Here is an 18,641-nt window from a genome sequence, read left to right as displayed (position 1 = left end):
CCATTCATCTTGGGGTTGAAATGTTTACAAATTAGATAACATTAATTAATTTATTTGTATTTATTTAATTTAATTGAACCTTTATTTAACTATGAGCTGAAATGAAAGCAACTTCCGAAAATGAACATTCGGATTATGGTGATATTATGTCTGAACTGGCAAACAATGTAAAGTTTAGAGGTGTAATCTAACATGATAAGTACTCATCTTGACATTAGATTACTTTTGAAGTCTGAAAGCACATTATAGATTTTTTTCCCTAGCATTCAAAAAACTTAATTCAACCAATCAACTCATCATCAAGCCTCTGATTATTGGAATCAGTTGTGTTAGTGCTAGGGACAAACAAAGAAAAATGTGCACAACTTTGGGTTGCCAGGACCAGGATTGAGAAACACTGCTTTGACCTTTAAGGTACTGAGTACTAACCCTCTGGTCTTGCAGGGTCTCTGTTGAGAACGGCGTAACGTGGGAGCAGGATGCCCTGGTTCTTCAGGATCCGGTACACCTCCCTCCTGGAGGAAGAGAAATGCTAGATCAGCTGACTGAGCATCAACAACACAGGGATCGAACCACTCTTTTCATTAGCTGTGTGGAGTCAGTTAGCCTGCAGCAAGGCTTCACCTTTAAACAGCTGTGTGCCGTTTCAAGTCTTTTTGAATGTGACCACTTTCTTAAAGGGATATTTCAGGATTTTAGCCCTTTATCCACTTCCCCGGAGTTACATGAACTCATGGATTCCAATGTTCTGTCTCTGCATGTAGTTTTATAGAAGTTGCTAACTAGTGCTAGAGCAATCGCTAGCTAGCGTTAGCGCAATGACGAAGTCTATGGGTATCTGACTTCCAGTTATTGTGCTAACCCTAGTTAGCATTGGCTCGCAAAACTACCTCTAACTTCTTTGATACTGGACACAGACATAAAAATAGTATCCATGAGTTCATTTACTTTTTGGAAGTAGATTGGCAAAATCCCGAAGTATCCCTTTTCACCTTGCTTCTTGATTGAACTGGCCTTTCACTAGCCTGTACAATGGCATCTATTGACTTAGCATTTACACTATATCAAGTGGTGGGTGTCAAGTTTTGTTTCTTCATATCGGAAATATAAGATAGGTCCATTGTACAGCCAATCAGCAATAGGGTGCTTCCAAATCAGCACAGTATTACCTATATAGTGCACTACTTTTTACCATCGACACTCAGAAATGGGAGTCAACATCGGGAGTTGACGTGCAAAGAGTCGAGGAATCAATACATTTGGAGTCGATTCTCCACCACAACGCCGCCGTCGTTAACAGTTGGAACAATCCGAGAAAGGCAAGGGACAGAAGTGAATCCCTGTATGGCAATAATTTTAGAAGTTAAATGAGAAGGAAACTTTGCAGGGTGGAATTGAGGCTCAGTAATGGTGGTCCAGGTCACTAGTGCTAGTCCAGGTCACTAGTGCTAGTCCAGGTCACTAGTGCTAATACAGGTCACTAGTGCTAGTCCAGGTCACTAGTGCTAGTCCAGGTCACTAGTGCTAATACAGGTCACTAGTGCTAGTCCAGGTCACTAGTGCTAGTCCAGGTCAGTCGTGCTAGTCCAGGTCAGTCGTGCTAGTCCAGGTCAGTCGTGCTAGTCCAGGTCAGTCGTGCTAGTCCAGGTCACTAGTGCTAGTCCAGGTCACTAGTGCTAGTCCAGGTCAGTCGTGCTAGTCCAGGTCAGTCGTGCTAGTCCAGGTCAGTCGTGCTAGTCCAGGTCAGTCGTGCTAGTCCAGGTCAGTCGTGCTAGTCCAGGTCAGTCGTGCTAGTCCAGGTCACTCGTGCTAGTCCAGGTCACTAGTGCTAGTCCAGGTCAGTCGTGCTAGTCCAGGTCAGTCGTGCTAGTCCAGGTCAGTCGTGCTAGTCCAGGTCAGTCGTGCTAGTCCAGGTCAGTCGTGCTAGTCCAGGTCAGTCGTGCTAGTCCAGGTGCAATGCTTAACGTTCTGAAACCATTGTTGCTGCATTGTGAACCATATGGAATTTTATACTTTTTTTTAACGGAAAACTGATAAATTGCAGTTTAAAACGTTCAGAAAATGTTTCCATTTGTCACATCCCTAGTGCACAGCAGCCTAATGTTTCGATAAAACAAAACATTTCAAACAATAGCCTACATTTTTAGCTGGGTATGCGCTAATATGCATCTACTTGTATAGTGTGTTCGTCTCAATGCCTCAACATTTTTCTTTCTGAAACTCTTTAGGGACTATTGTGATTGTGAGTCCAAAGAGTACATTTGGAGTGAATCTGACTTAGTCCATGAGAAGGTTTATTTATGATTATTTTAAGCATTTCAGACAAAAAAGTTAATAGTTAATAATTTCCTTATTTTTTACAATATTAATGCCAAACTTAATATGGTTCATCATGTTAATGTCTTTGATGACTCTACTAGGGCTGCGGTGGACATTGAACTTTGTCAGCCGGTCATGCAGAAGACTGCCAGTCTCACGGTAATCGACCGTTAATTACGCCGCTACTGATGCATGTCTTTGGAACATCTACATCTAAAAATAAAAGCCTAATAAATCATTTTAATAAACCCCATTACAATAAACCTATTTTTTATTTTAGGCAGGTCTAAAGAAACATTATGATATGAAGAAAATGTATTTCAGAAGAGCAGAATATGAGTTGGCCTACTGCATGTTCATTTAGCAGACTAGATACTGTACGTTATCTGGCTATGCTCCATGCCATGGGCTGAAGAGGTATCATTTCATATTTTTAAATGTAAGGTTGTCTAACTATACAAATACATTTTGAGATCAACTGACACTAACCAAAGAGTTTATCAAATTGAACAACTCCTGTTTAATTAACGTTATCTGGCTATGCTCCATGCCATGGGCTGAAGAGGTATCATTTCATATTTTTAAATGTAAGGTTGTCTAACTATACAAATACATTTTGAGATCAACTGACACTAACCAAAGAGTTTATCAAATTGAACAACTCCTGTTTAATTAACGTTATCTGGCTATGCTCCATGCCATGGGCTGAAGAGGTATCATTTCATATTTTTAAATGTAAGGTTGTCTAACTATACAAATACATTTTGAGATCAACTGACACTAACCAAAGAGTTTATCAAATTGAACAACTCCTGTTTAATTTTTTTCCTGTTTAATTTGTTTAGCTGACAAAATAGGCTTATAAGGCTTATAAGTCTTATAAGTCCCAAAATAGGTTTATAAGTCCCATGCCCTTATTTTATATTAAGAATAATATTATTAAACTTACCTGAATAAAATGGAAAGGATATTTCTCCCATTCCAGAGCAAGTGCGCAAGCATATGAAGTGTTGATGTTGAGTGTAAAAGTGATCATTCGAAACAGGTCCTATATGCTAGATTTAGATTTATTTGGCAACTTTAGTTGTGAATGATACAAACCTTAAAATGTCTTAGAAATCAAACCATATATGGGCTGCATGATGCGACTATAGGCTATTGATGATTTGAGAAAAATCACAACAAAAAAATAATACTTGATCTCTGTTCCTTGCCTCAGGCTGCACAAACTGTTCTCTCATCAAGTGATCATATTTTCACCCATCACACTATTCTCAATTGAATCTCATCTTTACTAATATGTAAAATGAGTTTTGACTGAGAGTGGACCATTAGGAAATGGGCAGGAACAGGGGCAGGGGATAAAGACATGTCATCCATTGCAATACAATAGCAGATGGAGGCTACTTTTCAGCAGGTTCTTTTTTAGGGTGACCACATTTAAAAACACTCAAATGCGGGACAACAGGATGGTTTTGTGGGCCAGCGTAGCCTACATGCGGACCGGAATATGCATGTAGATCTTATTGCAACTGTTTTGTAAGAAAATTAGAGCAGATGGTGTTTACTATATAAATCAAATCAAATTTTCGAATCAAATTTTATTTCTCACATGCGCCGAATACAACAGGTGTAGGTCTTACAGTGAAATGCTTACATATAACCTTCCTGTATTTTGTTTCAATCAAAGCCCATTCTGCCTAGTAACCGACATTCGCACGCTGTTCCAATCAAAGCCCATTCTGCCTAGTAACCGACATTCGCACGCTGTTCCAATCAAAGCCCATTCTGCCTAGTAACCGACATTCGCACGCTGTTCCAATCAAAGCCCATTCTGCCTAGTAACCGACATTCGCATGCTGTTCCAATCAAAGCCCATTCTGCCTAGTAACCGACATTCGCATGCTGTTCCAATCAAAGCCCATTCTGCCTAGTAACCGACATTCGCACGCTGTTCCAATCAAAGCCCATTCTGCCTAGTAACCGACATTCGCACGCTGTTCCAATCAAAGCCCATTCTGCCTAGTAACCGACATTCGCATGCTGTTCCAATCAAAGCCCATTCTGCCTAGTAACCTGCATTCACACGCTGTTTCAATCAAAAGCTAATTCTGCCTAGTAACCTGCATTCACATGCTGTTTCAATCAAAAGCTCATTCTGCCTAGTAACTGACATTCGTGCGTGGAAATGAGGTGGTGTGTTTGGTGTATCAGTAACAATAAGGCACCTCGGGGGTTTGTGGTATATGGCCAATATACCACGGCTAAGAGCAGTTCTTACGTAAGACGCAACGCGGAGTGCCTGGATACAGCCCTTAGCCGTGGTATATTGGCCATATATCACAAACCCCCGAGGTGCCTTATTGCTATTATAAACTGGTTACAAACGTAATTAGAGCAGTAAAAATAAAATGTTGTCATACCTGTGGTATACAGTCTGATATACCATGGCTTTAGGCCAATCAGCATTCAGGGCTCGAACCACCCAGTTTATAATATATATATATATATATAAGAGCACTAATCATTGTAGTGCTCTAATTACGTTGGTAACCTGTTTTTAATAGCAATAAGGCACCTCGGGGGTTTGTGGTATATGGCCAATATATATATCTGTTATGAATTATTATCTTCCAAGACATTCATTCAATATTCCCAACAGTCTGGGACAGTTGTGGGATGCAATAGATCCCAAATGAATACAACCACTAACATCAAAAAAACTTTTTTAAACAGATCAGAACATTTAGCTTGAAATGTTAGAAACTATTAGGCTATTTCTTCACATTATAAGCACAGCAATGCACACGTGGTAGTAGGCTATAAGTGCTAATGTTCCATTAAGAGAAAAAAAAACATTATCAAAAGTGACCGCAAATGCAATTATGCATGTAATGCTTTTATTATAAAGGTGCATTTTTATGGTGAAAATGATCTTCCCCAAACTTGAAACTCCGCACTGCTTATATATGCCAGTTAGGCTCTACACCCCTTGTAAAACAGATTAATGCGCTTAATTTTATTTGGCAACTTTAGTTGTGATACAAACCTTATTAAAACATATAGGCCTATGGGCTAGGCTACATGAGGTGTGATACTAACCTTATTAAAACATATAGGCCTATGGGCTACTAACCTTATTAAAACATATAGGCCTATGGGCTAGGCTACATGAGGTGTGATACTAACCTTATTAAAACATATAGGCCTATGGGCTACTAACCTTATTAAAACATATAGGCCTATGGGCTACTAACCTTATTAAAACATATAGGCCTATGGGCTAGGTTACATGAGGTGTGATACTAACCTTATTAAAACATATAGGCCTATGGGCTAGGCTACATGAGGTGTGATACAAACCTTATTAAAACATATAGGCCTATGGGCTAGACTACATGAGGTGTGATACAAACCTTATTAAAACATATAGGACTATGGGCTAGGCTACATGAGGTGTGATACAAACCTTATTAAAACATATAGGACTATGGGCTACTAACCTTATTAAAACATATAGGCCTATGGGCTAGGCTACCTGAGGTGTGATACAAACCTTATTAAAACATATAGGACTATGGGCTAGGCTACCTGAGGTGTGATACAAACCTTATTAAAACATATAGGACTATGGGCTAGGCTACATGAGGTGTGATACTAACCTTATTAAAACATATAGGCCTATGGGCTAGGCTACATGAGGTGTGATACTAACCTTATTAAAACATATAGGACTATGGGCTAGACTACATGAGGTGTGATACAAACCTTATTAAAACATATAGGACTATGGGCTAGACTACATGAGGTGTGCAACTATGACTCAAACAAGTCGCAAAAAAAAAGGCATTGTTTCTTATGTTGGGCATCATTCACAAGATATAATTCACAAGTAATCAGACTATTCTTGATTTAAACTTGTATTTACATATACTAAACAATATATGTGTGACATTTGCTTAGATTTAGAATGGACAATTATCATGCACCTGTATCGAAACAGGGGCAGCAGGAACAAATATGTAATCTATGCATAAGTCACTGCATCCCAGCGCAAGAGATGTCACTGCAGTACCTGGTTCGAATCCAGGCTGCATCACATCCGGCCGTGATTGGGAGTCCCATAGGGCAGCGCACAATTGGCCCAGCGTTGTCCGGGTTTGGCCGGGGGTAGGCCGTCATTGTAAATACGAATTTGTTCTTAACTGACTTGCCTAGTTAAATAAAGGTTCAATTAAAAAAATAGCGAATGGACGACGCTTTTCCCCGTGGTTTATTTTCATGCCAGCCAGGTAGACTATACTCCTGTTGTAAATATAAGCAATGTGCTTAATATTAGGAAAGTTGAGAAATATAGTAGACCTAGTCTATAGAAAGCTGATGAGATCCTCTTTTTATTAGCGGCCATCACTCTTGTTTTCTCCTGCAATTTCATAGCCTAAAGAAATGTTGCGCAACATGAGCTCATGAAGTGTTTGATTCGATTTCCGATTACATTTGCATTGATGTCAGGGTGATTAGAGGGACAAGAGAGTGCTGAGTACCAGGCAGTTAGTAAGTTTGGTAGGCTACTAATGACCAGCATCAGCATCAGAGCTTGGAGAAGCCTAATTACCGTGACTAAACGGTCATGTGGAATTTCACTGCCTCCAATGACCCGTGACCGTCGGTGTGGCGGCAATACTAATCTTGGGCTCCCGAGTGGCGCAACGGTGTAAGGCCTGTTGATATGAATTACACGATATAGCTGATAGGTATGAATTAAACAATCTAGCCGATAGGTATGAATTACACAAAAAAATATACATTTATAGATTTTTGTTTTAATGCATTGTTTAATCTTTATTCAACCCGCCCGCCACTTACCCATCGTTCACACACACAAAATGTCATGACCCTAAACCCGCCCACCCCACGGATATAACCGTGGGTTCTGAGTCAACCTGCGCATCACTAGCATGTATGTATGCATCCCAAATGGCACCCTATTCCCTTAATAATAAACAACTTTTGACCAGAGCCCTATAGTAGTGCACTATATAGGGAATAGGGTGCCATTTGGAACAAACTCCATGAATGATAAAACTGTACCCACCCACAGAGACATTATGAATACAACTGTTTCACAACTCTTATCAGAGGGCAGCAGTGTACGCTAGTTTGCATGCTTCCTCAAATTAAAACTTGGGTTTGGTGATTGATCAAGCATGAGAAAATGAAAACACTAAACATACTCACTATAGACCACCCTCAAAAAGGGATTCATGTCCTTCACTCGTTTCTAAACATTAGCATTAGCAGTGAATGAAAGCAACCTCTAATGTTTCAACCATAATGTGAAGAATGAAAGCAACCTCCAATGTTTCCACCATAATGTGAAGAATGAAAGCAACCTCCAATGTTTCAACCATAATGTGAAGAATGAAAGCAACCTCTAATGTTTCCATTGCTGCAGTAAAAACACAGGCAGCAGCATGTCGGGAGATACTGTCCAACACGTGGCTTTCGACCAGAGTCCATAAAGGCTGTGGTCAAAAGTAATAAACCACCAGTGCTTTTATTGTATTATTTTTTTTATTTAACCTTTATTTAACTAGGCAAGTTAATTAAGAACAAATTCTTATTTTACAATGACGGACTACCCCGGCCAAACCCTCCCCTAAACCGGACGACGCTGGGCCAAATGTGTGCCCGCCCTATGAGACTCCTGATCACAGCCGGTTGTGATACAGCCCGGGATCGAACCAGGGTCTATAGTGACACCTATAACACTGAGATGCAGTGCTTTAGACCGCTGTGCCACTCGGGAACCCTTTTAAAAGCAAACATAATGTGAAGAATGGGCAACAGCATGTCAGGGTCTATTGTCTAGTGGATTATTGAACGATGCAAAAGTTTAGAAAAGAGTGAAGGACATTTTTGTGGATGGTCTATAGTGAGTATTTCTAGTGTTTCATTCAACATGATTGATTAATTAATGATCAATCACCCAACCCAAGTTTCATTTGAGGAAGCATACACTGCTACCCTCTGACAAGAGTTGTACACCTTTGCCTTTAGTGAAACAGTGGTATTCGTTTCATGACAAATGAAAACGCTAGATTCTCTTGATTGGGACATAGACCAAGACATCAAACATCGGCAGAAGGGAACATCATTCCCCCTTTGATTATAAACTTCAGCATTGCTCAGTTATCCACCAATGACTATTAGCAACCATAATGTGAAGAATGGGCAACAGCATGTCAGGACCTATTGTCCAACACATTCTTTTGACCAGATATGGTCATGATTCCCATAGCAACTGTCAATCACCTTACCTGTCTTGGATGTAGTACTGGAGATCCAGATCGTTGATTACAAACGGGTTTCTGAGTTTCTCATAGGCCACTGCTTTGTCCAATGGAAAACCTGAAAAAAAAGACCAATAAAAACAACATGTGTTTGTAGGAGAACAGAGGTGAAGTCAAGCTCATTCAAAAGACCTCTGTGCCAGGAGGACGGAGGAAAGCACATTTGCTAACGGCTAATTTCCTAAAACATTTGAAACCTTTTCACTTCATACAAAGGCATTTTCTTGTAAAGCCCTTGCTTTAAAGGCCTTACTAGCAGAGATTGCGTGAACTGAACAGGCATGTGTTGCTCTCTCTCTCTCTCTACAATGCATTGAGAGATAACATGTTTGCTTTACTGTTTAGCTCATATGACAAAATGACTAATGAGCGTCTAATATGGCATCATATTCCCTACACAGTGCACTACCAGGGCTCTGGTCTAAAGTAGTGCACTATGTAGAGAATAGGGTGCCATAGAGCTCTGGTCTAAAATAGTGCACTTTGTAGGGAATAGGGTGCATTTTGGGACAAAGCCTAAACCTCTTAGGTTACCAGCTAGAGTTATCCACCAATGACTAGGGGGACGAGTCTAAACAACAAGCTGAAATAAACCACCAGCCGTAAACAAACTTAACTACAGGCCGCTTGGCAGCTGACCAAATCACATCACAGCTTCTTGGGTGACATAGGTGTGGTGCGCCAGACAGACGACGTCTATGTAGTAAATAAATCGCTTGTCTGGAGAGAGGTCTGTTTACATACGGGCCCTGGTCCAAAGCATTGCAGGCTGGAAAGGGGGTTGGGGGGGGGGGGGTTTGATTGTTATTTATCAGGATGCTAATTTTGACGATATATTATATTGTTGACAATATCGCAATATAATTTTTGCGCTACTTTGCTGTACCTGCACCAACATCTCTGTATTTTTTTCTCGTTCATCTTCTTTTAAATAGGTAGCCAAGGTGTTTTCAGCACTTTTATTTCCAAGACTGATCAAAACTCGTTTTCTCATGGCACTCTTGTCCCCCAGCACCAGCAATATGTTTGGAACATCAAATCGCAATAATATCACAGTACCGAATCGCAATACAAAGATAGGCAATATATATTGTATCGCACACAAGTATCGTGATAATATCGTATCATGAGGTCCCTGGCAATTCCCAGCCCTAATTTGGGACGGAGCAATGGTTGGAGAAAAGCAGGGTGACACCCCCCCCCATTTAACTTTGGACGTGCAGACACAGGAAACAATGAGTACACATTGCATGTCAATTACAACACAAAGTCAGAAGCACCGGTGCTGTAACTCCTTAAAAGGGATAGTTCACCCAAATAAAATAAAAATATGTGTAGTTTCCATTACCCTGTTGTTATACCTTGTAAGCTGTCTAGTCTTTTGTTTACCTGGCCACTGTTTCCAAATGCAAACTTCTCAGCATTTGTGGCACATATCCAATGCAAGTCAATGTTATCAATATGAGTATTTTGCACTTCATGTCCAAATCATCTATAAGTAACTTTGAGCTACACAATCAGTGTAAGATACTTTAGGATGATTTGCACATGAAGCGTGAAAAAGGATAAGGAAAACAATATGTAATTGAGTAATTTGGGTAAAGTATCCCATAAAGGAAATAGTGTATGAGCTGAAGCACATGCCTCTTAAAAACACCCCCATGCCTCCTTCCAGTAACGGTTACTGTTGTTGCAAACTTCAAAACACTGGACCGTCTTGTGATGAATGAACAGCAGTGTCAACCTAAACAATGAGGGCTGTGTATGCGAGGGCGTGGGTAAGTGAGTATGTATGAGTTTGTTTATATGTGTGTGTGCGTGTGTTTAAATATGTGTTTATGTATGTGCATGTGTTCGGAGTGTGAAAGTTTCAACAAAGTTGGGATCGATAATGTTGAAAAAATCCCTGATAACTAGCCTTCCAATCTATTAGCCTAGATATCTCCTGATTACTAGCCTTCCAATCTATTAGCCTAGATATCTCCTGATAACTAGCCTTCCAATCTATTAGCCTAGATATCTCCTGATTACTAGCCTTCCAATCTATTAGCCTAGATATCTCCTGATAACTAGCCTTCCAATCTATTAACCTAGATATCTCCTGATTACTAGCCTTCCAATCTATTAGCCTAGATATCTCCTGATAACTAGCCTTCCAATCTATTAGCCTAGACATCTCCTGATAACTAGCCTTCCAATCTATTAGCCTAGATATCTCCTGATTACTAGCCTTCCAATCTATTAGCCTAGATATCTCCTGATTACTAGCCTTCCAATCTATTAGCCTAGATATCTCCTGATAACTAGCCTTCCAATCTATTAGCCTAGATATCTCCTGATTACTAGCCTTCCAATCTATTAACCTAGATATCTCCTGATAACTAGCCTTCCAATCTATTAGCCTAGATATCTCCTGATTACTAGCCTTCCAATCTATTAACCTAGATATCTCCTGATAACTAGCCTTCCAATCTATTAGCCTAGATATCTCCTGATAACTAGCCTTCCAATCTATTAGCCTAGATATCTCCTGATAACTAGCCTTCCAATCTATTAACCTAGATATCTCCTGATAACTAGCCTTCCAATCTATTAGCCTAGATATCTCCTGATAACTAGCCTTCCAATCTATTAGCCTAGATATCTCCTGATTACTAGCCTTCCAATCTATTAGCCTAGATATCTCCTGATTACTAGCCTTCCAATCTATTAGCCTAGATATCTTCTGATTACTAGCCTTCCAATCTATTAGCCTAGATATCTCCTGATTACTAGCCTTCCAATCTATTAGCCTAGATATCTCCTGATAACTAGCCTTCCAATCTATTAGCCTAGATATCTCCTGATAACTAGCCTTCCAATCTATTAGCCTAGATATCTCCTGATTACTAGCCTTCCAATCTATTAACCTAGATATCTCCTGATAACTAGCCTTCCAATCTATTAACCTAGATATCTCCTGATTACTAGCCTTCCAATCTATTAGCCTAGATATCTCCTGATAACTAGCCTTCCAATCTATTAGCCTAGACATCTCCTGATTACTAGCCTTCCAATCTATTAACCTAGATATCTCCTGATAACTAGCCTTCCAATCTATTAACCTAGATATCTCCTGATAACTAGCCTTCCAATCTATTAGCCTAGATATCTCCTGATTACTAGCCTTCCAATCTATTAACCTAGATATCTCCTGATAACTAGCCTTCCAATCTATTAACCTAGATATCTCCTGATTACTAGCCTTCCAATCTATTAGCCTAGATATCTCCTGATAACTAGCCTTCCAATCTATTAGCCTAGATATCTCCTGATTACTAGCCTTCCAATCTATTAACCTAGATATCTCCTGATTACTAGCCTTCCAATCTATTAGCCTAGATATCTCCTGATAACTAGCCTTCCAATCTATTAGCCTAGATATCTCCTGATTACTAGCCTTCCAATCTATTAGCCTAGATATCTCCTGATAACTAGCCTTCCAATCTATTAACCTAGATATCTCCTGATAACTAGCCTTCCAATCTATTAGCCTAGATATCTCCTGATAACTAGCCTTCCAATCTATTAGCCTAGATATCTCCTGATAACTAGCCTTCCAATCTATTAGCCTAGATATCTCCTGATAACTAGCCTTCCAATCTATTAGCCTAGATATCTCCTGATTACTAGCCTTCCAATCTATTAGCCTAGATATCTCCTGATAACTAGCCTTCCAATCTATTAGCCTAGATATCTCCTGATAACTAGCCTTCCAATCTATTAGCCTAGATATCTCCTGATTACTAGCCGGTTTGATGCCTTGTGATTGGACGACAATAACCTACACACGCCACTCTCGTGAAAAGCAAGAGCAGCATAAATTATAAAATGTTCTCTCTCTCCATGGGCAGCACGATGTAGACCATCTGCATTGTGAATTCACATGGAATTTTACTTACTGTTTTAATGGAAAACAGATTTTAAAAAATGGTCATTTAAACATTGTACACTTGCCACATCCCTACTGTGTTTGTTTGTTTATAAATTGTTTGTGTGTCCACACATGTCCATGGTAACCCAGCGTGTCCATGGTAACCCAGGGTGTACGTGTGTGTTTATTCATGTGTACGTGTGTTTATGCGCTTGTGTGTTTGTTGATACGCTCATGCGCACGTGCATGGTAACCCAGCGCTCACCTTTGGAGTGAAATGAGATGAGGCAGTCACAGAGTGGCCAGTTGTCCACAGGCTCGTTGAGGATGACCTCCTCCTCGATGGTCACCACCGTGATGTACTTGAACAGACAGAGGCGCTCCAGGATCTCCTTCATGGGCTTGGACTTGGACTTCTTGGACATGGCACAGATGCCCACAACGATCTGCCTCTCAGGAGGCTAGGGGAGAAAAGATGGGAGGAATAGGGGTTAAGGAGATGAGGACAGGATGCTATAGAGTATTGGAACACAGCCTATAACCTTGGTGCAATGCAATAGTCTCTCGTGTGCCTCCCTCGCTAAGGAGAGGAGATGGAGGAACAGGCACCAATGGGTGCATCTCAATAGTCTCTCGTGTGCCTCCCTCGCTAGGGAGAGGAGATGGAGGAACAGGCACCAATGGGTGCATCTCAATAGTCTCTCGTGTGCCTCCCTCGCTAGGGAGAGGAGATGGAGGAACAGGCACCAATGGGTGCATCTCAATAGTCTCTCGTGTGCCTCCCTCGCTAGGGAGAGGAGATGGAGGAACAGGCACCAATGGGTGCATCTCAATAGTCTCAAGTGCTTTCCTCGCCTTGTCTTCTTTTAGTAAGTTTCACTCGTGGGCAAAAACTGGACAGGTGAAAGCCAATTCCCAGGAGACAACCATTTGGTTTGAGATCATTACAGATTAGGGAGGGGAGAGGAACTTGATGCTATGAGACTCTCCCTAGACAGCTATCAGTCTGTCTACTTTAGGTCAGGTGGTAGACTTCCTAATGAGCCTCTTTCTAGACAACTGACTTTCCACTCTGGGTCATTTTCTAAAAACGATGTCATCATACCAGTATTTTACCGTGCATGACAATGGTACAACACACTTGTTATGTAAACCAACCATTGTATTTAGGATTGTTCAAGGTACATTACAGAAGAACATTTTTTGGGGGGAAATGTAAGCCGATCAATTCTTCATACAGTAGATGTAACGGCATCGACAGTTATATAACAACTGACAATATTCAGCAAAGCTGATTCAGAATAGAATGTTCAACCATCACAAGCGTTAGAATGGAAGGCAATTCATTTGGGTGTCTCTCGAGTTACATACCCAATTCATTACAAATGATATGCATGTTCAGAAAGATGCCTAATGCAAATATATGAGATCAACTCCAAATTTCCACTGCAACATCTCAGCCAAATCCTGATCAAATCCTATAACATGTACTGTGACATAAATCTCTCATTTCCATGATGTTGTACTATTAGATGCTCCAAAAACACAATGAAACAGTCTGTGTGAAGATTTGAACAGACTGAGGATTCCCTTTGTTGTGTGTGAACCCTTTGCTCAATTCAGAACCTGGAAAGTAACTTTATACGTGAGCATATTACACCTAAAAATGGACTTCGATCAAAAGCCATAGATTTACATTTAGTGCAGAATGAAGTGCCTCCACTGCAGTTGTGCCTATTAGGCTTTGTGTTATGACTTGGATGATCTTCTCTTTATAAAGATGGACACTTTATCTTCAGTCACTGACAATCTCTATGGGCAAATCAACTCACCGAATCATACATCTCGTCGTCCTCGTCCTCCTCCTCTTCTTCCACATTCTCGTAGAGGCAGTCGTAGCCCATGACCCGCCCGGGGTCCAGCAGTTCCTCGCCCTCATTGTCGTCGCAGCCTACGAAGAAGCGAGGGTGTTCCCCGCCGTCTGGAGCATCACCTCCTTTAGACATGGCTGGGCCGTGTTGTGGCTGGGGACCCTGGAGCTGAAGCCTGTCCCTCAGACCTGTCTGTGGCTGGCCCTGTGCCTCCTGCTGCACTCCCTCCCCCAAATGCCACACCTCTCACTCACCTCACCTCCCAGCCCCCAAAGAACTAGGCTTTATCCCTCACCCTCTCTTCCCTACCTCAGGGCCTGCCTGTCTGGCACCCAAACCGGTCCACTAGACCCCCTGAGAAAGAGGTGGGGGTAGTTTAAAGAACTTGATGGGGAAGGAAATGTGTTTATCCCTGGTGCATGTCTACTTGTACTATCTGGGTGCTGGGTTACCGTACTCCGTTAGAGGGTCACAGCCAGTGAGCTGGTGCTATGCTCCCTCCGTCCTGTTCCTTACAGCCCAGCATGTTGTTTTTGTCCTCTAACTATCTTGCCTGAAACACACAAACATGTATGTGCTTTATTTGTCCACCACAAAATAAATGATCAAAGGCCCCAAATGTTTGGAGGCCAATAAGGATATTTGAACTTGTCCATCCTCCACATGAGTCATATTGTGAGCATTAATACAGCACACACACACACACACACACACACACACACACACACACACACAGTGGAAGACGGCAATGAAACATGACGCACACGGCTGTCCTCCCGGTTCCCGCTGATTAAGAAGCAGAGCGGACTATCAAACAGGGTCACGTCATTGCAGACAGTGAACGTGAAACACAGATTACAGGGAAGGTCAGATCGTTACGTGTGCTGTCCTAAGAACCTCCCTTTAACGGTGCAGGATGAGAGACACTTTGGAAGTTTTTCACTGGGTACTTATCGGCTATAGCCGGGTAATCCTCATGTCTGAGCGAGCAGAGAGGAAGGGAGGAATGCCACTGAAGTAAAAATAAAATGGAGGGCATTGTCTGACAGAATGGCACAAATGAATAGACCTAATTCAGTGAAGAGACATTGAGAGGGAGATGAGGGGGCAAGGGAAAAGGAGCTTGAATTAAATGACACTAGAGCTAGATCCATGTTAGATCCATGTTAGATCCATGTTAGATCCATGCTAGATCCATGCTAGATCCATGCTAGATCCATGCTAGATCCATGCTAGATCCAGGTTAGCAGCAGAATTGTCTGTATAATACATTATCATCCTAACTATTCCTGCCATAGGCCTTTTTTTTTTTTTTTTTTTATATTCCTCATGAAAAAAACTAATGGATTTCTGGAGTGAAATACACCTGGGGTCGTTGTAGCTCAACAAATGCCCACAAGAACTGAGCCAATTCACCCACCATAAATATTCCAGGCTGTTGACAGCTCTGGGAAAACGATGCCCTTTCAAGATCTGCTCTTTTGAAGAACTAAAGGGTAGCTAACTATGAACGGGTGCAACAGACACTGTGTGCGCGCTCATTTTACCCTGAATAATGTTTCCAATCTGTTTTACTCATTTCATATTTATACACTGTACTCTACTGTATTTTATTCAATGCCACTCAGACATTGCTCGTCCTAATATCCTTAATTCCATTTTTTTTTTTTTAGATGTGTGTATTGTTATGAATTGTTAGATATTACTGTACTGTTGGAGCTAGGACCACAAGCATTTCGCTACACACGCAATAACATCTACTAAATATATGTATGTGACCAATAACAATTGAATTGATTTGAATACAGCCCAATGCAGAGAAAAACAACATAGTGAATTGCATAGGTCTACAGCTGAACTGGGACACAAGTGAACCAGGATTAATGCGGCAGTGGCTAGCCACTCACCTGAAGTGAAAGGTTCCATGATGGATTTATAACAGGAGAGTATGGACACACTTTCCAAAGGTTGAACACTAGCCAAAAATAGCCTTGTTAAATAACAGTAATGTGTATTATGTTGTTCTAGCACTGTAACCATCAACCAATTATATATCTGTTTTTCTTTCGAATGTTTCCACATCGATATTAGGCCTAGCTGACATCCTGTTCACCTGACTAGGAAGTAGCCTACTCTCAGCTGTCATCTAGAAAGGACCTACATTTTATCAGTGACTTTCAACACAAATGAACACAGGCTAGAAAGCTCAAATAGAGCATTTTGCTGAAAATGTGCATTCAGCAGCATTCTCCTTCTTTTGCTTGACAGAGATAAGACCACACCGTTTCGCTGACATCAAATCAAAGTGTATTTGTCACATGCGCGGAACAGAACAGGTGTAGACCTTACAGTGAAATGCTTACTTACAAGCCCTTAACCAACAATGCAAGTTAAGGAAAAATAAGTGTTAAAGTATTTACTAAAATATTTGGGGAAAAGAGAAAAAAAAAGAGCAACAATAAAATAACAGTATCCCACTCAAATGCCAGTGACTACTTGACGTTGTTGTCGCTCCACCCACACCTCCCGCTAGTCTGTTCAATAAACAGACAAACCGGTCTGGACGACACTGGCTGTGTCCCAAATGGCACCGTATTCCCTATACAGTGCAATCGGGCTTTGGTCAGAAGTAGTGTATAGGGAGGGCTATTCGTGACACACTGTTATCTGCCTGGGCACACACACACACACCACCATGCAACCTTCCATCACCCTCAGACTGGACATCTGTCATGGGAACAAACTGTCAGTCACAGCACGACCAGGATGCTACAATCAGCCCAGGATAGTTAGATGATGCCCAATCCAAAACACGTGCAACCTTGAAATGCAAGGGAAGGTCTCCAGGTTGTAATGTAGCTACTGATTTATGTTTTTTTCCTTTCTGTGTGGACCACACACACACACACACATACATACATACATACATACATACATACATACATACATACATACATACATACATACATACATACATACATACATACATACATAGCCTTCTGATAGTGAACCAGTTCTCTGACTGTGTCCTAGAAACGCATTCTGATCAGGATTATTAGTCTGTGAATAATATGAGTAACATTGGGTCTGATACTTTCCATTAGTAAACTAGCTTCTACAACATGTAATGATGACAAGCTGACACAGACAGTGTAATAATATTAACGACGTTAAAAAAAAAATCAACATTCACTCGGGCAACGGGAAAGGACGTGTACAGTTCTAAATCACATCGGCGTTGGATGATATGCTTCTCCAAACCTTCTTATGGTTAGCTAACTAGCATTTTTTTCTTCTTCAGTTGAATGGGGAATTCAAAAAGCTTTTCATCAGATAAAATTATTGAATGACTCATCGGCCTTCCTCCATCCAGACAGGTGCAACATCACCTCGCTAACGTTAGCCTAGTCCATGGCTAACGGCGTTAGCTACCTAGCACAGTTAGCTTGTACTTCCTGACAAATGTCTAGCTTCGACTTGTTAACACTGGCCAGGCACGCGTGCCTCCCCTTCTTATGTTAGGCTTAGTGAACTTAATGTCAAATGTGTTGTTTTTTTTACTTAATGTAAAAAAAAAAATGTCTCTTACCTTATCTAATATGAAACGCCCTTAGTCGAGTCTGTATGCCTTCAAAGTAAGTTAGTCCTGCTTGGCTTCTGACAACACGGACAGCTTAGCTAGCTAGCCTGCCAACTACACAGTAGTACACCTTACTGAATGTGTGTGCATTGAAAAAAAGGTTGTTGCTAGTTTGTAGCCAACATTGTTCCGACACTGTTACTAGCAGGGATGCTGATTTAGCTACCTTATTCCAAGTGTGTTTTGCAGTTTTACTCTACCAATTATGCATGGTGATGTTCATTTTGCGCTATCACAGCTATCATTAAAAATCTCAACATACCAGGGGCGTATTCATTACTAGCGGACTAAACTCCACTCCATGGTGGCTAATTCATTACGGAAACCGTTTACCGTTTAAGAACCAAAAGTAAGCAAACAGAGCAAAACGAGAGTTTCTATTGGACTAATTCAGGTAGGTCCCGCCCCAAATTCGCTCAGTGTGCTTCCGGTTAAGAAACGTTTTGCAACAAAATTGTCGTAATGAATACACCCCAATAACCAAAAAACGTAATTTGTATGTCGTCACTAAGGGGCGGGAAAAGAGACATAATTCCTCCAAAGCC

The 18,641-nt window shown here is 41.0% G+C and overlaps 1 protein-coding gene across 15 annotated transcripts in view; it reads right to left on the bottom strand.

The window, feature by feature from the left end:
• ppip5k2 (diphosphoinositol pentakisphosphate kinase 2) overlaps positions 1–18,424 on the bottom strand; it is an 87,217-nt gene extending 68,793 nt beyond the window's left edge. For 11 of the 15 annotated variants that reach the window (XM_082956774.1, XM_082956783.1, XM_082956786.1 and 8 more), the window contains exons 1-5: positions 18,046–18,424; positions 14,418–15,009; positions 12,851–13,046; positions 8,640–8,730; positions 430–515 (exon numbers count right to left, since the gene is read on the bottom strand). In XM_082956774.1, coding sequence (XP_082812900.1) covers positions 430–515; positions 8,640–8,730; positions 12,851–13,046; positions 14,418–14,591 — 547 coding nt within the window. In that variant the 5' untranslated portion in view covers positions 14,592–15,009; positions 18,046–18,424. The remainder of the gene's footprint in view (positions 1–429; positions 516–8,639; positions 8,731–12,850; positions 13,047–14,417; positions 15,010–18,045) is intronic. The other 4 variants (XM_082956795.1, XM_082956796.1, XM_082956798.1 and 1 more) reach the window with 1 other exon arrangement.
• Between the last annotated feature and the right edge of the window lie 217 nt (positions 18,425–18,641).

Source organism: Salmo salar, chromosome 01 (assembly GCF_965601325.2).
Source record: "Salmo salar chromosome 01, fSalSal1, whole genome shotgun sequence".
Classification (NCBI taxonomy): Eukaryota; Metazoa; Chordata; class Actinopteri; order Salmoniformes; family Salmonidae; genus Salmo; species Salmo salar.
Note: the sequence above shows the minus strand (reverse complement) of the source record. Positions and strands in the feature narration are given on the sequence as shown.